Raw genomic sequence first — 13,345 nt, forward strand, 5'->3', positions numbered from 1 at the left:
TATCAATCAAACTAGTAAGTTTCTTACTTGTTGTTATAGTACTTGTTACCAATTATGCATAAATATGACGTAGTTTTTACCCTCTGATGATGTAATGTGGCACTGCGAGGTCACCTTACTCTCAAAAAATACATTGAGTGGACATAACTTTTTTTTTCAGCTTTATTGTCTTATCCTTTACATTTTTCTGTGTAGCAAGCCTCAAATCAAATGTATCTATGATTTTAAAAGGGGCTTTGAGGAAGTTATTTTTACATGTTAATTTTTACAAATTGTCATACATGCCCCTCTAAACGATCAAAAACGTTTAACAATTAAATCAACTGTAGCAGTACACAACTTAATGTCAGAGAATCTTGATAGTAACTTGATTTATGTATTATGATCACTTGACTAATGTCTTAATCATTACATAATCACAGCCCCATTATGCTTTAAAAGTAAGTTTTACGATTGCATCAATCACCTTACGATATGTAGATTACATGCCGTTCACATTTCATAGTGCTAGCCTTGGTTTTACAGTAGTATTATTCACCGAGTTGTACATACACTCAGTTGCCAAGTTATGAGGTTTGCCCATAAATCGATTTATTTCAAAAAAGGAAGGCCAAATGTTAATAAACAACTCTCTGTCTAACAATAAAACATATAAACAACAGCCTTGTGAATAGAAACCGTGAAGGGTAACTCCACCAATTTTACACATTAAAGTGTTTTTGCAGGGTCTTGGGGTGGAACCTGAATGTGTGGAAAAGTATCATGGAGCTGTTTGTGGCTCCTGAGGAAGCTGACAGTAATCTGAAAAGTTGCCTCCAGTGATGCCTCTCAATGGTTGAGTTGCATTGTTGGTGTGGAAAAACAGTCTATTAACCATATTCACAAAGTGGCCACTTTCCTCTGACATCCCACTGACAACCAAATTCTAGCTAAAGTTATTGTTCGACACAATACTGTTTTGTAGTGATATAATAACAAAAGGTGGAAATTAATTCAGAATTACCAACGCAAGTCTCAGAGACATTCATCAAAACCTGGAGGTGAAACACAAAGGGTATAATAATGAATCTGTAATGTTAGCTAGGAAGTTGTTTAATGCTAACATCTACTAAAGCATAACAAAATATATTGTTTTACCTTGAAATATATCTGAATCTGCCTTCAGATTTTTACTATCCTTTATCTATCAGTTGCTGATCAACTGGGAGGCTGTAAAATAATAACAATTTGCCCGATTACCTACGCTTGTTTCCCAAGCCGAATGGCTTGTTTATGGGCAGTTTTAAAACAAATGATTTAAACTAAACCAGAATCAGAGATCACCTTTTTAATTATGTACATTCTTCTTCATTTTCAAAACTTGGTGCCTACATTACCCACAATGCAACCTTGAGACTGAGTGACATCACTGGAGGAAACGTATAAGATTACAGGCAGCTTCCGCTGGTGCCACAGAAGGACTTATACTACTCTCCAAGAGATGTTAACAAGTGTTAATGTGGGAAATTAGTGGAAAGACATTTTAAGGCTTTGCCATAGTACACTTTCATCTCCAGCAAACTAATTCATAGGGTTTATTGCAGTGCTTTTGTATAAGACTGCATTATTTAAAGATACATATACCTAATAAACTGTGCAACTGAGTATGTATTTGATTTTCCAAAGTCAAGAGAGCTTCTAAACGTAAGTCTTGCAACATTAATTTGTCAACATTCAGTTGATTCCCATCTCTAATGGTAAATTGAGCCCAAGGATCGTGATTCCAATGCAAAGAAGAAAAGACTGAAAAGCTTTGGTAGAGAAAGACACAACAGGTGCTGCTGTCGGAGCCTGTGGGGGGGCTTGTGAGCTGCTTGTGGAAGTTTGCCGGACACTGTAGGAACAGGATCCAACATTACCCACCCCATCAACGACCAGCAGCTCCACATCAGGGGAACAGCAAGATGCAGTATAGGACACCAGCATTATGCTCTCGTTGCCAGCGGCCAGGCTGGTGTTCATGGTGCCATTGCCCTGTCTGAGGCTAACACGGTCGATACCTGTCCCATTAGCCTTATCAGTCACTTGAACTGAGATCTTCCATGTGGACAAACTGCAGTTTTCAGTGCAGTTGGACTGCAGGCTGAGCAGCTTGCACAGCGGCTCAGTGAAATCAGTCACCTACAATATGAGGAGAAGAAAAAGTCAGAAATAAAAAGCTAGAATTATAATTCAATGCCTTCACATTTTAACTTGGGAGTTACCGTTTTAAGGACAGCAAGATGCAGCACAAGATAGTTGGTGTCTGCTTCGCCTGGAGATTCAGCCTCAATAGTCAGGGTGACTTCGGTACCAGACGTAGTGGTAACAGGTGCTGTGAGGTTCACTGTACCATTAGCACTACCTCCAGTGTCCAGGACTAAACTGGACGGGAACGTTGAAGTAAACCCTCGGTTATTAGTAGCTCGGATAGTGAAGTTTCCTCCTGCACTGCTGGTCTTCACAGAGAAGGGAACTGAAAATGTTTCTCCTGGTGCAAAGACGCCATTTGTATCATCCTCAAATGGAAGGAAAGGGAGAATAAGTCATATAAAATATAGATGACATATGGGATGTGAAGGGGGCATGCCCTAACACTGTACAGAATTTTTTTTTACCTCGTGGCTGCAAAAGAGGAAATTTTTCTCGCCTAACCAATAATAAACAAAATCCTTTATGGAGTATGATCACTGCCAAAAAGACGTGTGCATGATTCTAACATTCATATTCGTAATGTTAAACTTTTGTGTGCAAATAAAAATGTTGTACACAAAATTCTACTGTCATATATGCAAGTCAGAAAAATTGTTTGGGTTAGGATTGTTTTTATTTGAGTACGAATTCAAGTTTTTGGGTATGAGTAGAAAAGTGACGTAGGTCACAGGGGAAAATAATCGAACCTCGATTACTCCAAACGTGCATGCGGGACTGGCTGGAGAAGCTAGCTTAGGTGAAGCATCGCAGGTAAAGTCAATAACGTGTATATCCAGTATTTATCCATAAAATTGTAGTATTTAAAATAATTTGCAGTTCATAGACTTATAGACTTACTGCTTTAGCTTGCAAGCTAACGACATGTCGGTGACACTAAGTTAGTGCTAGTATAACTTGCATTACAAGTTGGTTTGTGCTAGGTAACTAGCACTGACCTGCAAAATATGAAATAATTAATTTGAGACATAATGCTGATCAAAATACGACTTTATCCATAAATTGTGTCAATCCCTGTATAAAAGACAGTTGCTATAGACGCCGCTCTGATCAGAGGAGCACAGATGGAAGGAGGCTAAAAATGAACTATGCGGGACATTTGCCTTATGGTTAATTTTTGCGTTTATTAAACAGCTTCAGAGTAATATTGCTGGTTAAATTAACGTCTTATAACTTGTTACATGAAGAATGGAGCCTCAGACCTGGTGTCCCAGCTTTCGTCTCTGCTGCACCGCGACACAAACACGCTCCGTAACCCGTAATCTATTGTTTAAGACAGATTAGACCACACAATATACACGTCATAATGTTTGATTGATAATCAAATCTATCGATTGATAATCAAATCTATCGATTCACTGATTGATTTCCCGCTGGCTTCCTTGTAGACAAATGCACATGACCGAGAGGAGGGTTAGCAAAGAGGAAAAGAATCCTGACTTATACGATGGACAGATTTATGGCAATTAAGCTTGCAAGCTAAAGCGGTAAGTCTGTAATATCCTAAAGCTCTCTTTTTATCCTAATGCTCTCTTTTTAATCAGTGTGCTGTAATATATTGTTTTTGTTTTTTTGTTTTTTTGTTTTGTTTTTTAGGGTGCCTATTGTCATCTGGCCGGGGACTACAGCAGGATATTAGCCATGTTGGCTAAAGCTGCCCTTTTTACTGTTGTTGATGCAGGTAATTAATTGGGATTGTCTTCGTTATAATAAACTAATAAACTAAAAAAACTAAACTAAACTAAGTCCATGAGCTGTATATTATTTGAAATGGTACAATTTTATGAAATAAATATTGGATATATACGTTATTGACTTTACCTGTGATGCTTAACCTGAGCTGGCAGCTCCACCCGCAGTGCCGGGGTAATGTGGTGCCCTAGGCAATATCTTAGCCGTCAATTTCACAATCAATGTTCATACACTCACACAGAAACTGTGTGAATGTATTCAAGATTTTATCAAGATTTTATTTCTTTTAAGTCAAAAATATCACACCAAATAAAATCCGAAGAAAGAAACAAGTGATAAAAATACAATATAAATAAGTAGACCGCACTTGAATACGGAGGTTCTGCGGTTGAGAAAATGTAGTGCCAAAATATATGTAGGACCAAACCTGACATAAGTATAAATAAATAAATAAATAAATGCATAAATACATAAATAAATACATAAATAAATAAATAAATACATAAATAAATGCTGAAATAAATAAATAAATGTATAAATAAATAAATGCTGAAATAAATACGTGCATAAATAAATGAATAAATAAATAAATGCTGAAATAAATGTATACATAAATAAATAAAAGTATAAATAAAAGAATAAACGCTTTTTATTTATTTACATTTCTGTTCACCTACATTCATTCATTTCTGTATTTCTGTATTTCTGTTCACCTACATATATTTATTTCTGTATTTCTGTGTCCATATGTAAATGAGGAGGAGGTAGGAGGTCCTAACCTCAGTCAAGAGCATGATTGGTCAAATCGGAGAGCCAGACAAAAGCAAACGATTCCTGATCTCAAGCCTCGCTCTCCGTAACGTTGTAAAACAGCTCCAGTTAGCTTAATGGCCTCGACCAGTGTGACAGGTTAACTGGCGTTCATTTTAACTTGCGAGGGTCCCAGATGTGCTGGTGGTGTGGTTTGAGAATCCTGTCTGGAGAGCCATGTCCGCTAACCAGGAAAAACATTCTGCTCATCGCTCCAAGTCATGTATACGTGTATTCGGTTTGACGTGGCTTGAACACTTCTATCCACACGGAGAAGCCGGGGCTGCGACTTGCAAACCACTGCTAGACGAGCGCTACAGAGCACAAATCGTCCAAAAGTGCATGTGGTCGGTCTGGGCTTTCCTATGAACCATTGTCGCTACTGGTGTTTGTATCACAGGTTGATCTGGACGTCTTACGATTTGCCACAGCTGACTGACCTCACGCTGAGCTCGGGCTGGATGTCAACGTACTCTGCAGACTGTTTGACCAGCAGGCTGTATGACAGTGTACAGTTTTCACACTGACTTAGCTTCAGCTTAATAACGATGTATGCGGCTCGGAACGATGGCTTTAAGCAACCATTTGAACAGTGCGGAATGAAAAATACCCGATGATAACCAGTGTCACAAGGTAGCCTGGACGCTGCGCTACAGTGAGCAGCTAACAGCTAACATAAGAGCTAAAAGGGGTCTCCACTCCACTCTCGAGTCGCTTGGCGTGAACAAATGCCTCAGCCTGTTCCACCCATGAGTTATTTGAGAGTACAGACATTCACGACAAAGATATGAGACCGATAACATGCACTTTTGGACCATTTGTGCTCTGTAGCGCTCGTCTAGAATACACATATACATGACTTGGAGAGATGAGCAGAATTTTTTTCCTGGTTAGCGGACATGGCTGAGGACCCCTCTCTCTCCAGACGGGATTCTCAAACCACACCACCAGCACACCTGGGATCCTTGACTGATGTTAGGACCTCCTACCTCCTCCTCATTTACATATGGACACAGAAATACAGAAATAAATATATGTAGGTGAACAGAAATACAGAAATAAATAAAGGTAGGTGAACAGAAATACAGAAATAAATAAATGTAGGTGAACAGAAATGTATAAATAAATAAAAAGCATTTATTCTTTTATTTATCCTTTTATTTATTTATTTATACATTTATTTCAGCATTTATTTATTTATTCATTTATTTATGCATGTATTTATTTATGCATTTATTTATTTATACATTTATTTATTTTTTTAAGCATTTATTTATGTATTTATTTATCTGTGTATTTATTTATGCATTTATGCATTTATTTATTTATTCATTTATTTATACTTATGTCAGGTTTGGTTCTCCATAAAAAGAAAGCGCAGTCTGACGGTGATGTAAAGTGGTGTGAATTTTACCTATACAACGTACACTTGAACTGATGTAAAAATGTTGCATGAGCCTTGTTTTAGGTTGTTAATTTCGCTTTTTTGCTGGACCCCGTTCACTGCAGTACAAAGCTGAGCGTCTGGGCTGGAGTGGCTCTCTACTTCTCCAAACTTAGGCTGCGCTGATCGGTGATTATGGTAGGGCTCAGATCGACTATAGATATGTACTTTATATGACCCCACTTCAAAAAACCTGAACTATCCCTTTAAACTATTAATTTCATTCACTTCATCACATTGACGTTATTGTACCTGTATCTTCTTTTCTTCATTTCTTTCACTGGGTGCCAGATGGTTTCAGTCTTTTGGACCTTGTGGTTCCGCTACAGTATCAGTAAATCTCTCTCCTGGTCTTGGGGTCTCAGTCTGGTCAGATTCCGGCAGCTCAACTCTTGACCCGCCCCCCTCACAGAGAACAGGTACAGTGCACCGTTTGGAGTGATCGAGGTTTGATTATTTTACCCTGTGATCTGCCTGTGACCTACGTGACGTAATTTCAACACTTTTCTACTCGTACCCAAAAACTTGAATTCGTGTTCACAGCGAGGACTTCGTAGTCATAGAAATTAGATTCGTACTCACAAGACTTTGCACTCACAGCTTAGATTCATACTCACATAAAAACAATCCTAACCCAAACAATTTTTCAGACTCGCATATATGACAGTAGAATTTTATTTGCACACAAATGTTTAACATTACGAATACGAATGTTAGAATCATGCACACGTCTTTTTGACAGCGATCTTACTCCTCCTACTTATACTACCTTTTTTTTGACACAGTAGCTAAACTGGCTCATTAGGCTGCCATCTCTCAGCTGTGTACCTTTTATCATAAATAGACTCTCCTTGTGAAAACGTATTTTTGAGGGGAGTTTTTCCTCATTCGGATATAGGGTGTAAGGACAGAGGGGGTTGGTCACTGTACAGATTGATAAGCGCCCTGAGGAAATGAAATTTCTGATTTGGGCCACGTAAATATATTGACTTGACCTGACTTGAAAGTGCAACCAAATCATTATCCCTGATGATAATTAATGATTAATGGTGAATAAAGCACTACAACGTCATGTAATGTAATGTACAATTATTCATTCACACTTGACTTGAAAGGGCACCCAATCTTAAAAGTCATATCTGGTTTTTAGATAAACTTTTACTTACAACAGTGACAGTCAAAGTCGATGCTTTGATGCTGCTGGTTGACTGCCTCTGGAAGGTCCCAGAGGATCTGGAGGAACCGTTGCTGTTCTGCCCCTTCATGAGCACCACAAACTCCTCTGATGGTACCCCGTTAAACACCACCAAGTAGTCTCCTCCACCTACAGCTGTCACATTGCCACTGACATTTCCTGACCCCGATGTTTCGACCAGAATCACTTCTGTCACTGTGGCGGAGGTACTCCCGGTGACCGTCAATAACAGAGTACCATTAGAACCTTCGGAAAAAGAGAGAATGCACTGAAACATGCTGAAGTTAATCAAATGTCATATGCCTGGCGCAAAGTCTGTTTCCTTTACCGGCTCTAGGACGATTGTCTATGACATTAAAACCCCCAAATGGTCCCTCGGATGCTTCCAAAAAGTCAAACAGGAAATCAATGGAACTCTCACCTGAAAAAAAAAAAAAAAAGTTACAAGAAAGGACAATCAACCAATGAGGATACATGCTGAACATAAACATCTGGAGGCATATTAGTATCCCTCATGTGATTCATCCACGATCTCCTGGAGTTCTCACCTACAACCTTCAAAGTGTAGGGATTTGTTGACACCATTTTCATTTCCCACAGTCCCACTTCTGTTTTTAGATTCAGAGTCTTGAAATTCCCCACTGTCTGGGATGCAGTGATCAATGATCCCGCTGTGTTGGTGCTTTGCTGAGAGACACCTGAATGCAAAGTCAAGGCAAAAAAAAGTTCACTTGTTAAACTTACTTCCATTCTTTTTTAACAATTAAACATTTTATGAGGTCAGTTGTAAAGTAGTGGCATGCTTTCTTCTAACTGAACCTCAGTGTGACACTGAATACTACCACCAGATGGTGCCAAAGTCAAGAAAAAGCTTACAAAAAATGGCTTCAAAACACTGTATCAATGCTTATTGACAATAATACAATTAACACTTTTTAAAATATCTAATCTCCAAAGCAGTATCACCTGATGGACTGATGAGAATAAAGGTTACAGATCTCCCAGTTATGTGAACTGTGAGGTTTTTTACTGACTCGTCAACTGTGAAGGTGAAATTTTCAGCCTTTCCTGGACTCCTAGCTGCCTGCAGGAGGGTCACCTAGAGGGTTAAATGAAACTGGTGACACAACTGAATATTTGAAACAATTAGAAAAGTTGGTAATTGCCAGTGAGAGCACAACCTAATACCAGAGAGGAGCTGGATGACTCTGTAATGATGCTGATGGCCTCAGGGAGCTCACTCTTTGTGACTTCAATAGTCTGACCTCCTGAAGTCTGAGCCAGGTCTCTGTAAAGCTGGGCATCTGATGTGGCTAACCGACTCTGTTGTTGTTGTTGATCGTTACCTATCTGTCTTCTACGACGAAATAGCCCTCGGCCTGTAATCATGAAGTTCACCTGAAAAGAAATCAAATGTTATGTAGTTTTTGGGAGGACATTTTAATCATAGGGGGAAAATGTGCTTGGAATGGATTGGATGAGGTGTAAAACATGAAGTGTCAGTTTTTTTTAACATTGACACTAAGAAAACTCACCACTGTCTTAGTGCACTCTATGAGTGCATTCACTGTGCTTCTCAGGTGACTGTCTTTAGCAGCTGCATCCGTGAAGAGGAAGATCTCAGAATTAGGAGGAGCACCAGTTAAAGCCAGCTTTAAGAGGAAGAGAGCACCAAAATGATACAGTAATTGATCATTTTACAGAGGCTGATTTGGATGTAGCATCAAAGGCATCACAGCACCTGCAGCCCTGATAGACTCATTTCAGGAAGATCTCCTCCACCCTTTGCTGATAGTGAATTTATAGCATTCTTGAAGATGTTTGGGTCTGTAGTCCTCATCAATGGCCCAAAATCTGAGGTTCAAGTGTAGAGAAAACCATTGTATTTTTCATGTTGTGCTTGTGCTTTCTAAGTGATTTAGAGACACTTATTTTTTTGTTCATATTATTAGAGTAATCATAATTTTGGAACAAGTTCATAGCACATGTCAGCATACAAAAATCTGCAGGTCATTTCAGTTAATTACAATTCAGTAGGCAAGCAGATAAAGAGCAAATTCATAAACTTCCTAACACAAACATCCATTCATTTCATTTAAGAGGAAAATAAGGATTAAAAGTCTAGTCAGGGACTATTCATACTACCTTGATCATTGAAAGGTACAAGAATGTAAACTGAGGGCTCATCTTCTGTTCCCACTTTGCTGTTGATTATAGAGGAAGTGATGGTCCTCACTGCTGCAATGTCACCACTCATGCTTTCTGTTGTATCGATCACAAAACAGAGAGCTTCACCAGAAATTCCCATCATCCTGAGGGGAGGACAGAGTCAAGTAAAACAGACATGAAATACATACAAAACTTTGCTTTGCCTCCTTTCAGTACATAGCCAAATCATTTAGAATAGGTTTCTTACTGTAAGAATGTTCTGTCACCAGCAGCCCCTCGAATGTCCTCCAGTAGCTCACTGGTTGCAGCTACTGCCATGTTTGCTGCTTCCGTGTGGAGATGTCCATGCTCGGCTGTCATCTTGTCTTTGTTGATCCCACCTTTAGGCTTTAATAGTCTTGAAACATCAAAAAATCCTCCATGGCTGCATTTTCCTGTTCAAGGAGGGACAACCTATCAGTGTGTGCTTTTAGAAACAGTTTGACTGGATTTATAAACATTTTATTTACAAGCCTAAAGTCAAAATGACATTTTCTAAATAGTCTTTGTACTGTAAATTAAATACAGTTCTTAATATAGGCACTCGCAGGACATTTACCTTTTGGTTTTCTCCCAAAAGGATTAAAATATCCAGAGGTAAGTATCTTTTCCCGTTTGATGTCCTCCAAAATGTTGTTCCTGCAGTCATTTCCATTACATTTGCGACAGGTTGCTCTGCTTAAAGCTATTGGAGATAAAAATCCAATCCAACTTTTTGAGTCTTTTAAGGGTTTTGTTTTGAAAATGATCTCTTTAATCAAATTTCTCTCTCTTTTGGTAACACAACCAAACACTGACACTGCAGGAGCTCTTTACCTGCTGTGTTACCAATGCTGGTGCCTGATCTGATCAGATTGGTGTTGGGGAGAGTGTTTCCCAACTCCACCCAGTTGCTGTGAGTGTAGAAATCCTGTTGTTTGAAAAGAAAAACAAGGTCAATATTTTCAATTAAACATTGTGTTGTTCCTTTTTAAAAGGATGTTGAAAAATACATAAACTGCAGAGCTTATACTGTAAATTGAAATGATCCATACTTAATAATAATACATTTGATTTATAAAACTCTTTTATTAACAAAGTTAGAAAGTGCTGTGGCTTATCTGAAGGTTGCTGGTTCAATTCCGCTGGTCTGCATGTCAAAGTGTCCTTGGGGAAGATACTGAACCCCAAACTTCTCCTGATGTGCTGGTCGGTACCTTGCATGGCGGCCACCACCATCAGTGTATAAATGTCTGTCTGAATTACTGTACTGTACTGTACTGAATTACTTTGGACAAAAGCGTCTGATAAATGCCCTAACTGTAAATGCTTTACAAAAGAACATTTAAACGTGACTGATTGCCTTAAGGAACAGTAAAATAGAATTAGGCCTCCTTTTTCAAACAACCATATCACTGTAAGTTAAAAATGTGTATACCAAAAACCCTTCAACTGCAAAATCCACACCTCCTCCCACTGGATTCATGTTACAACTCTGCTGTTGTTGCCAGTTGGTTGTTGCTAATGTTGCTAATGCTAGCTAGCTAACACTAAGGTTGCAAATGCTTTCTGCTCTAACAATAACATTATGGCAGTACAAAATTAAGGACACTTATTATTACTGTAGAAATCAGCCATTCTATGTTATTTTTCCACAAATGGGAAACCACCAAGAACGTTGATGATAACGTTACCACATGGTACAAAGGGTATTATGCTATTGGCTGACAGACCTTTTTAAAAGCCAGAATTATTACACAGAGATATTTGCAACAATCATGTTGGACCTGGCAAAAAATATAGATTCACAATCATCAGTATGGCGTCAAGGATTAGAGGGGGTTTTGTTTTGCACCTCTACAAGCAAACTTTAAAAGCAAATTCTAATAAACACGGAAACCGAACAAATAACAGTACCTGTAAAGGGTGTATGATTTCTCCAAGTTTTTCTCTTGCTGCCTCAAAGTTCATTTCCTTGTTGCTGGCCTTCACTACTGCCAATCCTCCTGTGATGATTCTCCTTCCCTCTGCAAACTTTTCATTGTCAAAATGGTATTCAGGGTCAAAGACATGACGAGCGTCTACGAGCCGATTCATTCGTTGAATTAATTTGATGCTTTGGTGAAATCTCTTGGAGGATTTTGATTGACAGGCAGCAGCAACGGACTCAACTGTAAAAGGCTGAGGCTGCACGCACACACACACACACACACACACACACACACACACACACACACGCACACACACACACTTGTAGTGTCAAATCACATAAATTAATTATTGATCTGAAATGTATAATTTATTCAGACTGAACACTTACAGGAAAACTGAAGTCTTTGCCATCAGCCAGGGCCAGAGCACGACATGCCTGCAAGGTGGTATTTAAGATCGCTCTCTCAGTGATGTGTTCATGCTTTTGATTGGCTGGTTTACTGCGAAACAAATCAAGAATTAACTGAATACGATCAATTTCAAACCCATAAATTCCAGTCTGCATGAGCAGGAGACACAATGCCACCGAGCCAGGAGACATCACTGCTCAAGCTGTGTCTGTTTCAGTGCTGAAAGATGAAAAAAACACAGCATTAGTAAAGGTCATTGAGATCAGTACTTACCCAGGTCATCTATCTATGTAAAAAACATTTAACATGTATTTTTACACCCTGAAGAATCAAAAACACAAAAAGTTGACTAAATTGTTTTATACAAAAAAAATATTCCATATATTCTTGAAAAAAATCTCTGCACAGCAAAAAGAGAAATGTGGTGTGGAAATTCTTCTCATAAAAAAATTAAAAATCTTACTTACATGAAATTGTATTTTTGTAACACAATAAAATGTTGTTAGATGTGAGAATATTGTATCGTAGGTCCTGATTTTGTCTCATATGCGATTTATTGTTTGTGTCAACCTAATTTATAATGCTCCACATCCAAGGTGGAGTCATTAGTGCAGAACCTGTTGGACTTGTTGCATGTTGTTGTTTTTGGTACTGGCCTTTACGTCAATTTTGGACATGATTTCAAACCCTGATAACCCTGTGTTTAATGTTACAACACTATGAACTGTGGCTATTTCTCTCTGGCAAAGTCTGCAGAAATGTGGACTTATAAAGTGTCCAGAAAGGGCTCAAAATGTCTGTGAGGGAGCCCTCATGCCCTTTACCATTTGACAGATGGACAGCACTCACACACAGTGGTTATCTCTGGAAACCAGAGCTTGTTTTCTTGAGGTAACAAGAACAAAAATTTCACAAGAAAACAGATCTTTGTGATCATTAGATGATAGCATTAATAAAGGTATTGAACCTATGACCATTAAGGGCTTCAGTTTATAATACAGTCAGCTCATCTGCCATTTTTTATGTGGCTTGTGCAAATGTGTTCAGAATCTTATGTGTGGGAGAAACTGTTTTATGAAAGTAAAAGTAGTTGTTGGTTTGTCATTTGCACATCTCCACATTCATTATTTTGAGAAACTGATATGGAGAGGGGTTTGGAGAAAAACATAAAATACACCAAGACATAAATAATATCAACCAGAGGCAGATATTGAGATGTAGTCCTCCTGTAAGATCAAACAAGCGAAGCACAAATCCTCCTGCTGTATATTTGAGTTATTTCACCTCATGTCTCATGCTCGCAGGTCGGATGAGATGACTGTTTTGCATTAATTTTGTCCCGACAGCAGAAGATGATGTGTGAAATATGTGTTGAATTTACAGAAATCTGTCAAATTCTCATGCTTACAAGTTGGGTGACCTGAACTTTTGGTGCAGTTGGTGCGG

The 13,345-nt window shown here is 38.6% G+C and overlaps 1 protein-coding gene across 1 annotated transcript; it reads right to left on the minus strand.

Annotated features, from left to right (window-relative positions):
- Window positions 1-1,312: 1,312 nt before the first annotated feature.
- On the minus strand, window positions 1,313-12,116 carry LOC115594381 (von Willebrand factor A domain-containing protein 7-like). Its single transcript, XM_030438439.1, has 15 exons — window positions 11,878-12,116; window positions 11,475-11,744; window positions 10,395-10,488; window positions 10,138-10,263; window positions 9,787-9,973; window positions 9,516-9,682; window positions 9,112-9,224; window positions 8,906-9,022; window positions 8,559-8,768; window positions 8,337-8,469; window positions 7,919-8,068; window positions 7,699-7,791; window positions 7,342-7,616; window positions 2,244-2,537; window positions 1,313-2,160 (listed from the first exon to the last, which is right to left on the minus strand). The coding sequence occupies exons 1-15, from the start codon at window positions 12,088-12,090 to the stop codon at window positions 1,714-1,716; spliced, it is 2,889 nt and encodes a 962-aa protein (XP_030294299.1). The 5' UTR covers window positions 12,091-12,116; the 3' UTR covers window positions 1,313-1,713.
- Between the last annotated feature and the right edge of the window lie 1,229 nt (window positions 12,117-13,345).

This window comes from Sparus aurata, chromosome 13 (genome assembly GCF_900880675.1).
Source record: "Sparus aurata chromosome 13, fSpaAur1.1, whole genome shotgun sequence".
NCBI classification, from domain to species: Eukaryota; Metazoa; Chordata; class Actinopteri; order Spariformes; family Sparidae; genus Sparus; species Sparus aurata.

Coding starts and splice junctions, on each gene's coding strand:
- LOC115594381 (XM_030438439.1), bottom strand. CDS start 12,090: ATGTCTCCTGGCTCGGTGGCATTGTGTCTCCTGCTCATGCAGACTGGA. Junction 10,489..11,474: donor AAATCATACACCCTTTACAG/GTACTGTTATTT, acceptor TTCAAACAACAG/GATTTCTACACTCACAGCAA. Junction 8,470..8,558: donor AGTCATCCAGCTCCTCTCTG/GTATTAGGTTGT, acceptor TTAACCCTCTAG/GTGACCCTCCTGCAGGCAGC.